The sequence below is a fragment of the Schistocerca americana genome, chromosome 6 (assembly GCF_021461395.2).
Source record: "Schistocerca americana isolate TAMUIC-IGC-003095 chromosome 6, iqSchAmer2.1, whole genome shotgun sequence".
Taxonomy (NCBI): domain Eukaryota; kingdom Metazoa; phylum Arthropoda; class Insecta; order Orthoptera; family Acrididae; genus Schistocerca; species Schistocerca americana.
Genome location: NC_060124.1, coordinates 230,842,509 through 230,860,068, shown reverse-complemented (window position 1 = coordinate 230,860,068; position 17,560 = coordinate 230,842,509). Strand labels below are relative to the sequence as shown.

Genomic DNA, 17,560 nt, shown 5'->3' with positions numbered 1-17,560 from the left:
AATCAGTACTGAGGTAATGAATATTAGATTCAGTAAGAAGTGTCTTGCAGCAGGTGTCACATCGAATTGTGCAAAAGTGAACATTAAACAATGGTCAGCCCTCGCCTTCTCAATTGAAGCTAAAAGTAAGAGGAACTGGATTAGGGCCCAATTATGTGAATCATAATCATAGACTTGCTAAGTAAAGAAGCTTTTGATTTACATTTGCAATTAAGTAATGAACTGTGTAGTACTAAGTTTCAGTTTGTTTGGCAAGAAATTTCTAACAGAATAAGGATTAATGTTGAAACTATAGAAAAGAGGCATAACAAAAAGTTGGGTGTATTGCTAAAGCGTCAGAAGGCTAATGTTGTAAAAAGTAAGACTGGCATAGGAAAACATTGCTTTTATGATAGAGTAGCTAAATTGACAAATATTGAATTGAATGAGGATGAAAATACTCTGCTGAATAAAGGTTTACAACATAATGTCACTCCAAATCCTAATAATCGAACCATTACAAGAGTCATACTCGAAACTAAAATGGTGTGTGAAGCAGCTAAGATGACAAAACTAGAAGTTGCGGACACAGCTTTAAAGTTAATAAGGCCTTTAAAGTTAATAAAGCGTTAACCAGTCAGTGTAACTCTTCTAATGCCTGGGAGGACGACGGTTCAATCCCGTCTCCGGCCATCCTGATTTAGGTTTTCCGTGATTTCCCTAAATCGCTTCAGGCAAATGCCGGGATGGTTCCTTTGAAAGGGCACGGCCGATTTCCTTCCCGATCCTTCCCTAACCCAAGCTTGCGCTCCGTCTCTAATGACCTCGTTGTCGACGGGACGTTAAACACTAATATCCTCCTCCTCTTCTAATGCCGTCTGTTAGCAGACTTTTTTATGAACGACTTAGAATGTAAGTTCTTTGCTATGTTTCCATGACTGAAAGACAAGACTATATATTATAAATGTTATGTCGATGACATCTTGTTACTGTTAAGGGGGGACGAGAATGAGATTACCGCATCTGCTTAAGCCATAGGCAGCATGCATAAAAAAATAGCACTTACTACGGAAATAGAAGAAGCGGGCTCCATTAACTATTCAGACCTTACTATTAAGAAAGTTGATAACAGACATAAATTTTCGATTTTCAGAAAGCCTACATGTACAGATACTATTATCGGAGCCAGTTCATGTCATCCGCCACGATATAAAAGGGCCTTTTTCACCTCTATGATCCACCGACTTTTTCAATTACCATTGGCCGACAATGAAATATGCCAAGAACTTAATATACTAAGTTCTGCAAACTGCAGTAGCCAATGGTTTCTCAGCAAATGATGATATGCGCCCCTACAATGGTATAAAAAATGGAAAGTAAATAGTAGGCAGACCCGCAATCATCTAGAAAAAAGAAATAATAAAGAAAACCCGAAAACTATTCCAATGAAATTTTACAGAAAAATGTTCCAACAAATAGAAAAGTGCTTGAGTAAATCTAATGTTAGATGTGGTTTACAAGTTAACAACACTCCGAAACTCCATGTAATACACAATTTGAGTAATGATTCTGATAAGTTTGATGGTTCTGGGGTTTACAAGATCGTTTGTAGTAGTTGTGACAAATTTTATATCAGTCAAACTGGCCGTTCTTTTAAAATAAGATTCAGGGAGCATTTGCAAGCACATAACAAAACTGCACTGGGAATGCATCTGGCAGGAACTGGCCACACTGTAGGCAATATTGAGAGTTGTATGTGTATTCTACACAGGACAGAGAGAGGTTGTGCTCTCGACTTGTTGGAGGAGTTGGAGGTTTACAAGACCAAAAAGTATGAGCCCACTAGAGTACTCACTGGAGAAAGCGATTTTGTGCCCAACAGCTACATTGCTTTGTTTGATAACATATTATGATAACCAATTAATGCCTCATGTATTTCTACGTAGCCTTGCATGATGATTTATGTTGAGAACAGTAGGCATTTGCCTTACTTCCGTACATTCATCGCTCTAATCCTGTAACTGATCATGTCCTACCAATCTACCTATTCATAGTTTGCAAGGCCAGACTATATAATTTTATTTATTGACTGTTAATACGTTGTATAAACATTTTCTGTGAGAGACATATCACAAAGTATGAAAAGCCCTCTAGTGGGTAAGTTCTTACAATCAGTGCACGCCTACACAACATCCTGGCGGCCGACCCAACAGAGGTCGCTGATCATTGATCTTTGTTTTCTTCATTTGTCAAATAGACATTTTATGTTTCATAGGTAAATTATAGGTTGCTACAGGCAATGTGTTACGTATATTTATTTTTGACAGTAAATTCACTATAAAAGTGTCAGACCTTTTATCTTTATATATTTCCTTGTAATAATTTTATATGGGCAACTGTATTCGTCTTTTACTGTATCACAATTGGTTTCTATAATAGTTATCGATATTTAAAAGTCTGATACATGTATTTTATCTAACGTGTTTTTATCGGATTATGTTCCTTACGTAAATGATGACTACATCTAAGCCCACAGTAGCGACATCTGTGTAGGATGCAGGCAAACAGATTTCTGGTAGCTACTGTACTTCAGTAGCCCGTTACAAAAATGACTGTGTGGACGATGTGGCCTATTCTACACCTTATTTTAGATCTATGTGACGATGCTGTGCTGAGTATTTTTATATGTTTTGACAATGCCATTATGGCCTTATCACATTAGGACATGGTGTAGAGCAGGTATGTTTTACTGAATTTTATCTGTACATTTCCCTGGTTTATGATAGTATACTGGGATACATTATGCTGTAATGTGTTGAAAGACACACTGCCCACTAGGTGTATATATTTTTGTATTGTAGATCTGAGGATGGTTATTACGGACTGAAACTGGTCATCGTCAAAAGAATTGCTATTGTGATCAAAGACTGGAATAAAAAACATTAAACAAGTCTCTTGTTGCCATGTTAAAATTTGCTTGTTTTGCTAAATCACAGCAGAGTTTACGTAATGCCACCTCACTAACATGTTATGCAGACACAACTGCCAGAGGAATCTGAAACCATGGTTTAGTAAGTGAGAAAAGCAGGAAAAGTAAGGTCAGTAGCTTATGAAAAAGCACATCCTCAGTACAAAAATACACGTGTAATGTCTCATCTTATGTTGTCCCAAACCCCGTAGCATTTCTCAATCCACCAACTATTGATGGTCGTTAAAAATTACGTTCTTTCAACAAACAAACAAAAAAGGAGGGGGGGGGGGGGGGGGGGGGGGGAGAGAGAGAGAGAGAGAGAGAGAGAGAGAGAGAGAGAGAGAGAGAGAGAGAGAGAGAGAGAGAGAGATCTGTGGTTAATGGAATAGTGCAATATTCATGCACCAACAGAGACAGTTGTGCAGGTGCATTATCATGATGCAAGAGGCATGAATTGTCTGGCCAAATTTCAAGCCATTCCCTTCTCACTTTCTCTTGCAGGTGTCACAACAGTGCCATTGATTAACAATTTGTCCTTGTGGCACGAGTTCATGATGAACTAATCCTTCAGAGTCAAAGAAAACTATCAGCATGGCTTTGACATTTCACCTGACCTGACGAGCTTTTTCTGGTTTTGGAGAACTTTTCCCAACCCATTGTGAAGATTGAATATTGGTCTCAACATCATAACTGTAGATGCTTGTCTCATCACTAGTTATGATTCCCCCTAAGGAACATGTTGTTCTCATTTGCATGATCCAAAAGCTCTTCTGAGATTGCTAGGCAAAGGTCTTTCTGGTCTAGATTTGTGAGCTGTGGGATGAACTTCGCAGCAATACGATGCATTCAAAGATGCTGTGTCAGGATTTATGCATTTCGAGATGTTGTGTTAGGATTTCATGACATGATCCAACTGAAATGTTACATTCTTCTCCAATATCATGGACAGTCTGTCTTCAATTGGCACATTGACATGAGCATCGTCGGTAAATGTCGAAGGGCGTCCTGAATGAGGGTCATCTTTAACTTCCTTCCAGCCATTTTTAAACCATGTGAACTGTTCTTAACACCAAATATGGCGCACTCATAACTGTAGGCTTCCTGCATCATGTGGTGTGTGTCTGTAAATGTTTTCTTGATTTTCATACAAAATTTAATGCAGGCATGTTGCTCCTCTAACTCTGCCATCTCGAAAGTCACAAACTGTGTGACACATCATTCTACTCAATACAGCACTGAACAATAACTTACAGACATATAACAATGAAACTTCCAGCAGTTACACATTAAGCACAGGCTGTGCAGGGATTCCGACCACATTTCACTCCAACACACCATTGGTGCAAAATTATGGATGTTCTGTAATTTTTTGTACAGACCTCATGTGAGGAATATTGTAAATATTCATTAGGTCTTTATCACTGGTACACACGGTTGCAAATGAGTGCAGTACGTCAGATCAATTTTGTTGAGATTGGTGATAGACAGAGACCTCCACCCAAGTCTGAAGAAGAATTCAATGTCTTCGCTAAATTTCATACCCAGTATCATATTATTTAATATACACCAAATGTAAAATCGTAGTGACCCCTGTTTTTCATTGCAAAATTTTTCAAATTTCGTGCAGTGTCTTACTGAAATGCAAATATCACAGCAACTATGACCATTAATGAAATGGTAGCCATATCATGATGAAGCTGACATTTAAGCTACAAGTATTGCAAAAATGAAGTTTTTTACCGAATAATTTCTGTAACATAATTTGGGAAAAATTTCAGGGCATGCACCTTGATTCCGTCATCACAGCATATCGCTGATTGGCCGAAAGTGGGCAAACAGTATCAGCGTCCTCTTTCAAACTGATGAATTCGTCCAGGGTTTTGGGCAAAAATTGGTTGCTGTGCATCAGTCACTGTATCCTGTGCAGATTATAGCTGTTGATTCACGGTAGATACTGTGCACGAATAGTGTCCTTTTTGGATCAGCAACCCAATTGGAGTTCGTGTTTAATCCATAAATATTTAAGTTGTCTACAGCATTTCCTGTCTTTTGCCATATTAAGGAACCTGTATATCTGGAAAGCTTCTCTCCCCCTCCATTTGTTTTTGTTGTATGTTTGCTGCTATCTTTTGAGTGGAAGTTGATTGTAATCAAAACCAAATTTGTATCAGATTTGTGGTGCTCTCTCTGTGGCTAATTTTTCATCTCTTGCCATTGTGCAAATATCAGAACATTAATGATGAATCTGAGTCTAGGTACCTTTTTTGTTAATCAGTTCTAGCACATTGTTTTTAACTATTCATTAGATACGGCTTAAATTGGCTTTGTGTTTCTTTTTTTTTTGTTTGTTTTTAATTTCCTTGTTTTCTTTTTATACAGATTCCTTGGGTTGAATACAGTCGTGGCGTATCAACGTGCAAAGGTATCGGCACTAAACATCATGGGAGGACATGTGTCTACAATCAGTGAGACTGTGGCTGTTGATATACCCAATCGTGATAGAGAGAGACAACAAGCCAGTATATGAGAAACGAACACAGGTGAGCAGGCTTGTGCCTCCTATGACAATATGTAACGTGGACTATGCGAGATGTGTCACCACACTGCCTTCTTTGAAGTGCACACTATAAGAAGCTTATTGTAAGAGATCATTACAGAAATAGCGATCCTGACTTCCCACGTGAATTTAATTAAGTTGTTAAGAAGTTCTCAGTAAATTTAATTAGCTTACAGAAACAGAACACAATTTCTGACACAGATTTCATGTAAAAGTGATATTTTATTATTAAAAAATAATCGTTGAGGTTTAACATTTTAAATTTAGAGCACTGAAAAAACTGCAACTGAATATTACTCTAGCCAGTTCTGACAAAACTCTACCATCTGGTGAGCAAGATGTACGAGACAGGCGAAATACCCTCAGACTTCAAGAAGAATATAATAATTCCAATCCCAAAGAAAGCAGGTGTTGACAGATGTGAAAATTACCGAATTATCAGTTTAATAAGTCACAGCTACAAAATACTAACACGAATTATTTACAGACGAAAGGAAAAACTGGTAGAAGCCGACCTCGGGGAAGATCAGTTAGGATTCCATAGAAATGTTGGAACACGTGAGGCAATACTGACCTTACGACTTATCTTAGAAGAAAGATTAAGGAAAGGCAAACTTACATTTCTAGCATTTGTAGACTTGGAGAAAGCTTTTGACAATGTTGACTGGAATACTCTCTTCCAAATTCTAAAGGTGGCATGGGTAAAATACAGGGAGCGAAAGGCTATTTACAATTTGTACAGAAACCAGATGGCAGTTATAAGAATCGAGGGGCATGAAAGGGAAGCAGTGGTTGGGAAGGGAGTGAGATAGGGTTGTAGTCTCTCCCCGATGTTATTCAATCTGTACGAGGTGTGGCTAGAAAAAAACCGGACTAGTACTGGTGAAACAATAAAACGAATGCAATGAGGCTGAAAGTCGCGTGGCCTGTCACGTGACTCTCGCTCCGCCTACTGCTCGAGTTTAATCTGCCTCCTGCACTCAGTCTGCCCGTGGCGTCTGTTTTAAGTAGTTGACGTTTTGTCTGTGCGTCGGAAAATGTTGAGTGTACAGAAAGAATAGCATGTTAACATCAAATTTTGTTTCAAACTAGGAAAATCTGCAAGTGAAACGTTTGTAATGTTACAACAAGTGTATGGCGATGATTGTTTATCGCGAACACGTGTTTGAGTGGTTTAAACGATTTAAAGATGGCCGCGAAGACACCAGTGATGACACTCGCACTGGCAGACCATTGTCAGCAAAAACTGATGCAAACATTGAAAAAATCGGTAAACTTGTTCGACAAGATCGCCGTTTAACAATCAGAGCAGTGTCTGAGTTAACAGGAGTTGACAAGGAAAGTGTTAGGCAGATTCTTCATGAAAGTTTCAACATGAACAAAGTGTGTTCAAAAAGGGTTCCAAAGTGTCTCGCAATTGAACAGAAGGAACGCCGAAGAATGATTTGTTCTGACATCCTGGAAAACATTGAAAGTGATCCCACCTTCTTACAAAATGTTATTACTTGCGATGAATCGTGGTTTTTTACTTACGATCCCGAAACTAAACGCCAATCGATGCATTGGAAAACTCCTGGTTCTCCACGACAAAAAAAAGCACGAATGTCAAAATCGAAATTCAAGGCAATGATGATTGTTTTTTTTGACATCAAAGGGATTGTGCACATTGATTGGGTACCTGAGGGACAAACAGTGAATCAGCATTACTACATTAGCGTCCTGGCTACCCTACGTGAGCGAGTATGGAGAAAACGGAACGATTTGTGGAGAAAAAAGTCATGGATCCTTCACCAAGACAATGCCCCAGCTCACAGTGCGTTGTCAGTGAAGACGTTTTTGGCAAAACACAACATTCCCATCTTAGATCATCCACCCTACTCACCTGATTTGGCCCCCTGTGACTTTTTTCTTTTCCCTAAAGTCAAGTCAGCTTTGAAATGAACTAGATTTGAGACTGTTGAAGCAGTAAAAGAAAAAGCAACGGAAGTAATGTATGGACTTACTGAAAATGATCTGCAGCATTGCTATGAACAGTGGAAAATTCGTATGGAGCGGTGTAGAGACCGAGGAGGAGAGTACATTGAAGGAGATAATATGAAATTGTAAATAATTGTAAATAAATGTTTTTTCCAGCATCAGTCCGGTTTTTTTCTAGCCGCACCTCGTATATTGAGCAAGCAGTAAAGGAAACAAAAGAAAAATTTGGAGTAGGTATTAAAATCCAGGGAGAAGAAATAAAAACTTTGAGGTTCTGAGGTTCGCTGATGACATTGTAATTTTGTCAGAGACAGCAAAGGACTTGGAAGAGCAGTTGAATGGAATGGACAGTGTCTTGAAAGGAGGATATAAGGTGAACATAAACAAAAGCAAAACAAGGATAATGGAATGTAGCCGAATTAAGTCGGGTGATGCTGAGGGAATTAGATTAGGAAATGAGACACTCAGAGTAGTAAAGGAGTTTTGCTATTTGGGGAGCAAAATAACTGATGATGGTCGAAGTGGAGAGGATATAAAATGTAGACTGGCAATGGCAAGGAAAGCGTTTCTGAGGAAGAGAAATTTGTTAACATCGAGTATAGATTTAAGTGTCAGGAAGTCGTTTCTGAAAGTATTTGTAATGAGTGTAGCCATGTATGGAAGTGAAACATGGACAATAAATAGTTTGGACAGGAAGAGAATAGAAGCTTTCAAAATGTGGTGCTACAGAAGAATGCTGAAGATTAGGGGGGTAGATCACGTAACCAATGAGGAGGTATTGAATAGGATTGGGGAGAAGAGAAGTTTGTGGCACAACTTGACTAGAAGAAGGAATCAGTTGGTAGGACATGTTCTGAGGCATTAAGGGATCACAGATTTAACATTAAGGGATCACAAATTTAGCATTGGAGGGCAGCGTGGAGGGTAAAAATCGTAGAGGGAGACCAAGAAATGAATACACTAAGCAGATTCAGAAGGATGTAGGTTGCAGTACGTACTGGGAGATGAAGGAGCTTGCACAGGATAGATTAGCATGGAGAGCTGCATCAAACCAGTCTCAGGACTGAAGACCATAACAACAACAACAACAACAACAACAACAACAACCACCTTTAGTATGCTCTGCAGTGCAGAATTGGGACATTAAATGGATGTTTCCGTTGGTTAACCCTCACAACCATGAGAGACAACATATTTTTACATTATTATGTCTTTGCAAGGTGCAGAAGTAAATTTCAAATGAGATTTTGATGACCAGCATTTATTATAAATAACACGAAATATGAAAATCCATGCCGGATTAAAACTGTCTGGACCGGGACCTGAACCTGGGACCTATTCCTTTCACATGGGAGCAATAAAGAGGGAGAGGTAGTAGAGTCAGACTGGAGCACTGTACTCCATGGAGTACCCCAGGGGTCCGTCCTTGGTCCGTTGCTGTTTCTGATATACGTAAATGACCTACCTTTTTCATGCAATACATGCAAGTTCACCATGTTCGCTGACGACACCAGCATTTTGATTAGTAACAAACAGCTCACTGATATAGAGGTTGATGCCAACAAATTACTTACAGTACTATTAACCTGGTTTCAAGTGAACTCACTCACAGTAAACCTGAGCAAAACAAATTATATCCATTTCAGCCTTGACCACAAACTCCCTCAGGAGATTACTGTTTTAAATAACAATAATCAGATAGAAAGGGTACACTGCACCAAATTCTTAGGCCTCCACATAGACAGTAGGCTCAACTGGGACCACCATGTCCTCGAGACTGTAAAAAGGCTGTCCTCAGCAATTTTTGCCATTAGGACAATCTCACAATTTGGAGACATAAATGTCACAAAGTCCACATACTTTGCATACTTCCACTTCATTATGTGTTATGGCATCATCATCTGGGGCAATTCACCCTCATCTAAAAAAATCTTCCTCATACAGAAAAAAGTAGTCCGTATAATGTGCAGAGTACCCCCGAGAACCTCCTGCCGTACGCTCTTTAAAAAACTTGGAATACTTTCCACAACCTGCCAGTATATTTTTTCCCTAATGAGTTTCTTGGTTGACAATCCTGCCCACTATGAAACCAATGAAAGCTTCCATTATCACAATACAAGAAAGAAGGCTGACCTCCACTTTGAACTAAAAAGTTTAACTCGAGTACAGAAAGGAGTACATTACTCCAGTGTCAAAATATTTAACTTATTATCGAGCTATATAAAAAGTCTATGTAGTAACAGTGCATTGTTTTTGAAAACAATCTAAAGACATATTTAATCGAGAAAACGTTTCACTCACTTGATGAATACTTCAACAGAAAAAAGTAGTCTTTGTATGTATTTATATTTACTGTTGTTTGTTTATGTTCTTTTTGTTCCTATTTGTAACCATATACTTACTATGACAAATAGGCTTTTGCAATGTGATAAACTTTGCATAATGTATTATTCCTACAACTTTATTTTAGTTCATTATTATTATTGCAAGTCTTATGTAATTTATGTCTAGTTCTGCTCTTGTAAACTAATTGATACAATGGTCTGTGAACATATATTACTCAAGTCGTTCTACATCCTAGCGTCATACGCATAACAGGATCTATGGAATTTGTAGATAAATAAATAAATAAACAGGCAAGTGCTCTATGACTCATAATCCACACTCACAGCTTACTTCTGCCAGTACCTCTTCTCTTAGCTTCCAGGCTTAAAAAAAGATTTGAATCCTTTTTGGGACTAGCACCCCTGAAAGAAAAAGAGGACAGGTCATGAGTCATGCTTGGTTGGCTCAATCGTTGGAGTACTTGTCCATGAAGTGTGAAGACCCAGGTTAGAGTTCAGCTCTGGTACACAGTTTTAATCCGGCAGAAAGTTTCATATCACCACTTGCTCAGCTGCAGAGTGAATATTCATTCTGATTGTAGCACTTCATTAGAAGATGCCCATATAACTAGAATAATTACTTCCTTCATAGATGATATGAATTTTACAATCTCCCTTGAAATTTTCTTTCTGTGAGTGGTAAAAAGAAATTTAGTGCTTCAGAAACATTTTGTGTGCTTTGTTTTTGTCTTTACCGTGTATATCCTGACTGAATTTGACAGACATTTGCGTCACTATTCCCAGAATTCAGTATCTGTCATCTTGTACATGTTTGTTCACAAATTAGATCACCTGTAATGCCCAGAACTGTGGATAGTCCTCTTGAAGACACATTATTTAATATCATGGCAAGAGATGTATAGCGTGACATTTGCAGTAATACAGTATGTAATTTATTGATTTGTACTGCATCTCATGCTGTTGTTAGGTGGAACAGTAGAATATATGAATAAAACATAAGTTAAATAAAGCAGAATCTGTTTCCTGATCAGCCTGTAGCGTGCTTCACTTCAAATGTCCAGGCTGATATGAAAACAAGTGGTTTTGATGGACTTTATTTTTTGCCGTTTTATCTTTGAAAATGTCTCCTGCAGTCAGCAATGAAATGTCAGAATTATTTTATGTATCTGCTGTTGCCTCTCAGCATAGAAACTTTAACTGAAGTATGAGGAGCTTTGTCTCATACGCTGAAACGTCTGCAGTTCAACAGCTAGTCAGCTAGAGATCACTGATCTAGACATGGGAAAACACATTCGAGAATATATTGCATTCATGATGGAGATCTTACAACATGTCAGGGTAACACGCTGCTGGAATTAAGTATATGGAGATCTCGCAAAAATATTTCAGAGAAATTGCTAAAATAGTCGTTGTGAAAGCCTGTCTGTTTATCAAGTATATGATCACCCAATCTTATATTCTGAACATATTTCTAGACCATTTAGAAAACCTAATGTCTCTAATTTACTTATGCTCAAAGAAATTAAACATTTTTGTCTCTACATATAGCAACAATTCTTCCAGGTGATACCTAAATATTGTGTGCTTACTTATAAGCTTTAATGGTTCTGAGTTTTATTTTTATTGTTTTATGAATGTTGTGTATAGCAACCTTTTTAACTTGATTGAGCATTCATTTGCTCGTATGGTTTTGATAGCGTTTATTTCTTCTAGTAGTATGTGTTGTTTTAATGGTAAAGCATGTAACCTAATACAACTACTGCACAAGAGAGTTTTTGTGATACAATGATTTGGCTACTGTAAAGTCTGTGGCTGTTGGTTCCCTGCCAAAGCTGAAGTCATGTTGCCATCTTTCATTAGTGGCTACTAGACCCAAAGATTCGTGTAAGGGTTCACTTCAGATGCTGCATGGAGCTTCTTCCTTTTTGTAGAGTGAAACTGCTTTTAGTAGTCATCCAATTTTCGTGTTTTGTGTGTGTTTCAGCAACACATCTTCCACAATAAACTCTAGGGTGCTTAAGAATGATGTCAGTTATTTTCTGAGGTGGTTGTACTCATAAAAGACAAGAAAAAAAAATCAAATGAACATCGATCTGGAAGCACATACTTTCTGAGACTAGAACGCTTGGTCATAAAAGACCCCCAGTGTGGCTTCCACTCCCATCCTCTACCCTATGGCATAAGGAATTGCACACCCTTTGAAGTAGGCATGGTGGTGGTTATTATTGTTGTTGTTGTTGTTGTTGTTGTTGTTCATCCTGACATACATTGAAGAACTATCCTGTAGGATCTGCAAATTGTTGATTGGAATGGTGTAGGCTAGTTGCTTCAAGTGTCCCCTTAAACAAAAGTCTCTGCAATTTATAGGTCTAAGCAATGATGAGGCCAAGGTATCAAGTTTGAAAGGCAATTCTGATCGTTAGGTTTTATACTAAAATTATGAATAATTGTTTTTCAGTGTATAACTTCTCTTTTCCGAATTTTCAAAACCAGTTTGTCCCCTCCTGATTGTTGCATCTTCATTTTTCAGTAGTAAAAGTAAAATAATAGGAAAAGTAAAAGTAAAATAATGATTTAGTGTTTCATTAGTCTTCTGACTTTCATTGAATAAAATAATTATTTCTGAATGTCAGTTAACTTCTGTTACATATACGTAAAATAAAGGAAGGGCTACCATGCACCAATAGCTGACTGATATGTAATGTAAAGAAACATGGAACAGAACATTATTTATACTACCTTTTGCGGCCTTGTTCTTTCTCTAACGGAAGTACACACATTCACACACAGACTCCGAGGTGCACATGCCTGTAGGCACTGAGAGTGGTTGTCTTTCATTTATTTTACAAATTATTCTATTTAGGCATTTCCATTACTTTTATTACAGATATGGGAGAGTGAACACCCTGTTTGAACAGTAGTCAGGCTCATACTACCAGCTTTACATAAATTCTTATCTTCTTTCTTAATTACCACTGTTTCCTTACATGTCTGTGCCCCCCAGAGGGCTCACGGTTCTTTCGTGAGTTCCTGCATTGCGCACACGGGGCCCCGAGCTGTTGCAGCCAATTCTTCCTTCCCTGGCTTCATTTCATTCCCCCTGCCCTCCCTCCCTATCGTCACTCCTTTCCCGTTGTCCCCTCCTTCCCCTCTCTTGGTGTTCTGATTTATATTGACCTGGCTATCCTCTTGGTTCCTTTATTGCTTGTATTTTTGTTCCTTCTGCCTGTGCTTTCATCTTTTTTGGCGTTTAGGTCCCCACTTGAGGTTTGACCTCCACTTCAAAATTTTCTGTTTTTGGTGTGAGCCATTTGGGGGAGAACTCTGTCCCTATCGTTTACGGTGTGGATTCCTCTCCCCCCCTTCCTTTCCTGCTGCAGCCCCCCCCCCCCCCCCTCCACCCTGCTAGGTCACCAGCATGGAAGCCAGAACGTGTTGTGGGGCCATTATGTACCCATCTGGCTGAGCCCCCTGATAACACAGGGATCTTACTAGTGATACCTAAGCTGTTCCCTCTCCATGTATGCCAAGCAGTGATCCTGGAGCATTGGAACTCCCAGCAATCGCTGCCGTGCCAGACGGCCCTTGCTGTAGCAGGGCGGCTCCCTTAAGGAGGGCCCCTGATGAGAGTGGGTGGTATCAGGGCGGATGCTTGCTGCATGAAACATATCAAGCTGCAAAAATCTGGCTATTCTCAAATGGCCATCTCTGCAAATGGTGAAGGATCATTGAATTTTGCTTTGTATGACCCAGCAGCCTTCCTTTCCCTTCCCTTCCCACACCATGGAAGGAGGGGCAGGCTCACCATCTTGAGAGGAAACACTTTCCCTGCTACCTGTCTGTACTAGGATGGATGGGGACACATTTGCTGCTACAAAGCTATTGTTTTTTGTGGAGAATATCAGGGACAAGTTTGGTGAAGTGGAGTCCCTCAATAAGATGCGGTCAGGCTCCCTGTTTATCAAAGCTTCTTCTACCTCTCAATCTGTAGCTCTTCATGTTTGTGATCATCTTGGCAATGTCCCAATGTCTCTTACACCTCACTAATCTCTGAATGTGGTTCAGGGGGTGATTTTTCATAGGGACCTCATCCTGCAAACTGATGAGGAACCCTGGGATAATCTGGAGTGACGTGGCATTCAGTTTGTTCGACATGTGCAGAAGATTCACAAAGACAACTGCAGCAACACACACGCCTTCATTCTGGCTTTTGAGGGGGATACCCTCCCAGAGGTGGTCAAGGTTATGTGCTTCAGATATGTCATGAAGCTGTACATCCCACCACCCATGAGGTGCCAAGTCTTCTGGTTCAGACTGTATACCAATTAAGTTCCTTTCAGAGTTGTTGTTGTTGTTGTTGTTGTTCTGGTCTTCAGTCCTGAGACTGGTTTGATGCAGCTCTCCATGCTACTCTATCCTGTGCAAGCTTCTTCATCTCCCAGTACCTACTGCAACCGACATCCCTCTCAATCTGCTTAGTGTATTCATCTCTTGGTCTCCCTCTATGATTTTTACCCTCCACGCTGCCCTCCAACACTAAATTGGTGATCCCTTGATGCCTCAGAACATGTCCTACCAACCTATCCCTTCTTCTAGACAAGTTGTGGCACAAACTCCTATTCTCCCCAATACTATTCAATACCTCCCCATTAGTTACATGATCTACCCATCTAATCTTCAGCATTCTTCTGCAGCACCACATTTCGAAAGCTTCTATTCTCTTCTTGTTGAAACTATTTATCGTCTATGTTTCACTTCCATATATGGCTACACTCCATACAAATACTTTCAGGAATGACTTCCTGACACTTAAATCTATACTCGATGTTAACAAATTTCTCTTCTTCAGAAAAGCTTTCCTTCCCATTGCCAGTCTACATTTTATATCCTCTCTACTTCGACCAACATCAGTTATTTTGCTCCACAAATAGCAAAACTCCTTTACTACTTTAAAGTGTCTCATTTCCTAATCTAATTCTCTAAGCATCGCCCGATTTAATTCGACTACATTCCATTATCCTCGTTTTGCTTTTGTTAATGTTCATCTTATACCCTCCTTTCAAGACACTGTCCATTCTGTTCAACTGCTCTTCCAAGTCCTTTGCTGTCTCTGACAGAATTACAATGTCATCGGCAAACCTCCAAAGGTTTTATTTCTTCTCCATGGATTTTAATACCTACTCCGAATTTTTCTTTTGTTCCCTTTACTGCTTGCTCAATATACAGATTGAATATGATCGGGAAAGGCTACAACCCTGTCTCACTCCCTTCCCAAACACTGCTTCCCTTTCGTGTCCCTCGACTCTTATAGCTGCCGTCTGGTTTCTGTACAAATTGTAAATAGCCTTTTGGTGCCTGTATTTCAACCCTGCCACCTTCAGAATTTGGAAGAGAGTATTCCAGTCAACATTGTCAAAAGCTTTCTCTAAGTCTACATATGCTAGAAACGTGGGTTTGCCTATCCTTAATCTAGCTTCTAAGATAAGTCGTAGGGTCAGTATTACCTCACGTGTTCCAATATTTCTATGGAATCCAAACTGATCTTCCCAGAGGTTGGCTTCTACTAGTTTTTCCATTCATCTGCAAAGAATTCGTGTTAGTATTTTGCAGCTGTGACTTATTAAACTGATTCACTTGTCAACATCTGCTTTCTTTGGGATTGGAATTATTATATTCTTCTGGAAATCTGAGGGAATTTCGCCTGCCTCATACATCTTGCTCACCAGATGGTAGAGTTTTGTCAAGACTGGCTCTCCCAAGGCTGTCAGTAGTTCTAATGGAATATTGTCTACTCCTGGGGCCTTGTTTCGACTTAGATCTTTCAGTGCTCTGTCAAACTCTTCACGCAGTATCATATCTCCCATGTCATCTTCATCTACAGCCTCTTCCATTTCCATGATACTGTCCTCAAGTACATCGCCCTTGTATAGACCCTCTACATACTCCTTCCACCTTTCTGCTTTCCCTTCTTTGCTTAGAACTGGGTTTCTATCTGATTAGATTAGATTTACTTTCATTTCAATTGATCTGTAGTGAGGAGGTCCTCCAGGATGTGGAACATGTCAGACAAACAACAATACATGAAAATATTTACAACTAAAACAAATACGCTTGTTCGCCCACTGCTTGAATACTGCTCAGCAGTGTGGCATCCATACCAGATAGGGTTGATAGAAGAGAGAGAGAAGATCCAACGGAGAGCAGCGCGCTTCGTTACAGGATCATTTAGTAATCGCAAGGGCGTTACGGAGATGATAGATAAACTCCAGTGGAAGACTCTGCAGGAGAGACGCTCAGTAGCTCGGTACGGGCTTTTGTTAAAGTTTCGAGAACATACCTTCACCGAGGAGTCAAGCAGTATATTGCTCCCTCCTACATATATCTCGCGAAGAGACCATGAGGATAAAATCGGAGAGATTTGAGCCCACACAGAAGCATACCGAAAATCCTTCTTTCCACGAACAATATGAGACTGGAATAGAAGGGAGAACCGATAGAGGTACTCAGGGTACCCTCCGCCACACACCGTCAGGTGGCTTGCGGAATATGGATGTAGATGTTGATGAAATAAGCTAATGTACCATTCCACAGGTCCCAAGTGGAATGATTGTCATTTTTTAATGAACACTATATGAAAGTAATTTTACAAATACTAATGCACTGAATTTAAAATAAGGTTTGTTATTTATTTATAAGGTAATAAACATGTAATACAAATGCTATAATACTTATTTACAATGAACGCATTACTGCACTGAAATGGTGCAGAAGTTAGATTGTACTTACAGAAACACACACACACACACACACACACACACACACACACACACACACACACACACACATTTACAATGAACACATTACTGCACTGAAATTACGCAGAAGTTATATATCCAACTCCCCAAGACACTATCCAAATTGAACCCTGCCTGGAACAGTTCCGTCCTCCGTCACAGCGGGACCCACCTCCTCTTCCTCAAAATCACCCCCTCCAAGCCTTCCAGGAATTTCTGACTTCTAGCCTTGCCTCTCAATCCTTCATAAAAAACCTTAATCCTACTCCCAACATCACCACTGCTGAAGCCCAAGCTATCCGTGATCTGAAGGCTGACTGTTCCATCGTCATTCTTCCGGCAGACAAGGGTTCCACGACCGTGGTACTTGATCATCGGGAGTATGTGGCTGAGGGACTGCGTCAGCTTTCAGACAACACCACATACAAAGTTTGCCAAGGTAATCCCATTCCTGATGTCCAGGCGGAGCTTCAAGGAATCCTCAGAACCTTAGGCCCCCTACAACACCTTTCACCTGACTCCATCAACCTCCTGACCCCACCGACACCCCGCACCCCTACCTTCTACCTTCTTCCTAAAATTCACAAACCCAATCATCCCGGCCGCCCCTTGTAGCTGGTTACCAAGCCCCCACAGAACGTATCTCTGCCTACGTAGATCAACACCTTCAACCCATTACATGCAGTCTCCCATCCTTCATCAAAGACACCAACCACTTTCTCGAACACCTGGAATCCTTACCCAGTCTGTTACCCCCGGAAACCATCCTTGTAACCATTGATGCCACTTCCTTATACACAAATATTCCGCACGTCCAGGGCCTCGCTGCGATGGAGCACTTCCTTTCACACCGATCACCTGCCACCCAACCTAAAACCTCTTTCCTCATTACCTTAGCCAGCTTCATCTTGACCCACAACTTCTTCACTTTCGAAGG

The 17,560-nt window shown here is 39.9% G+C and overlaps 1 protein-coding gene across 4 annotated transcripts in view; it reads left to right on the top strand.

Moving 5' to 3' along the window:
- The window catches only part of LOC124619412, a 311,922-nt gene that overhangs the window by 264,187 nt on the left and 30,175 nt on the right, over positions 1-17,560 (top strand). For all 4 annotated transcript variants that reach the window (XM_047145774.1, XM_047145773.1, XM_047145775.1 and 1 more), the window contains one exon: positions 5,330-5,490. In XM_047145774.1, coding sequence (XP_047001730.1) covers positions 5,330-5,477 — 148 coding nt within the window. In that variant the 3' untranslated portion in view covers positions 5,478-5,490. The remainder of the gene's footprint in view (positions 1-5,329; positions 5,491-17,560) is intronic.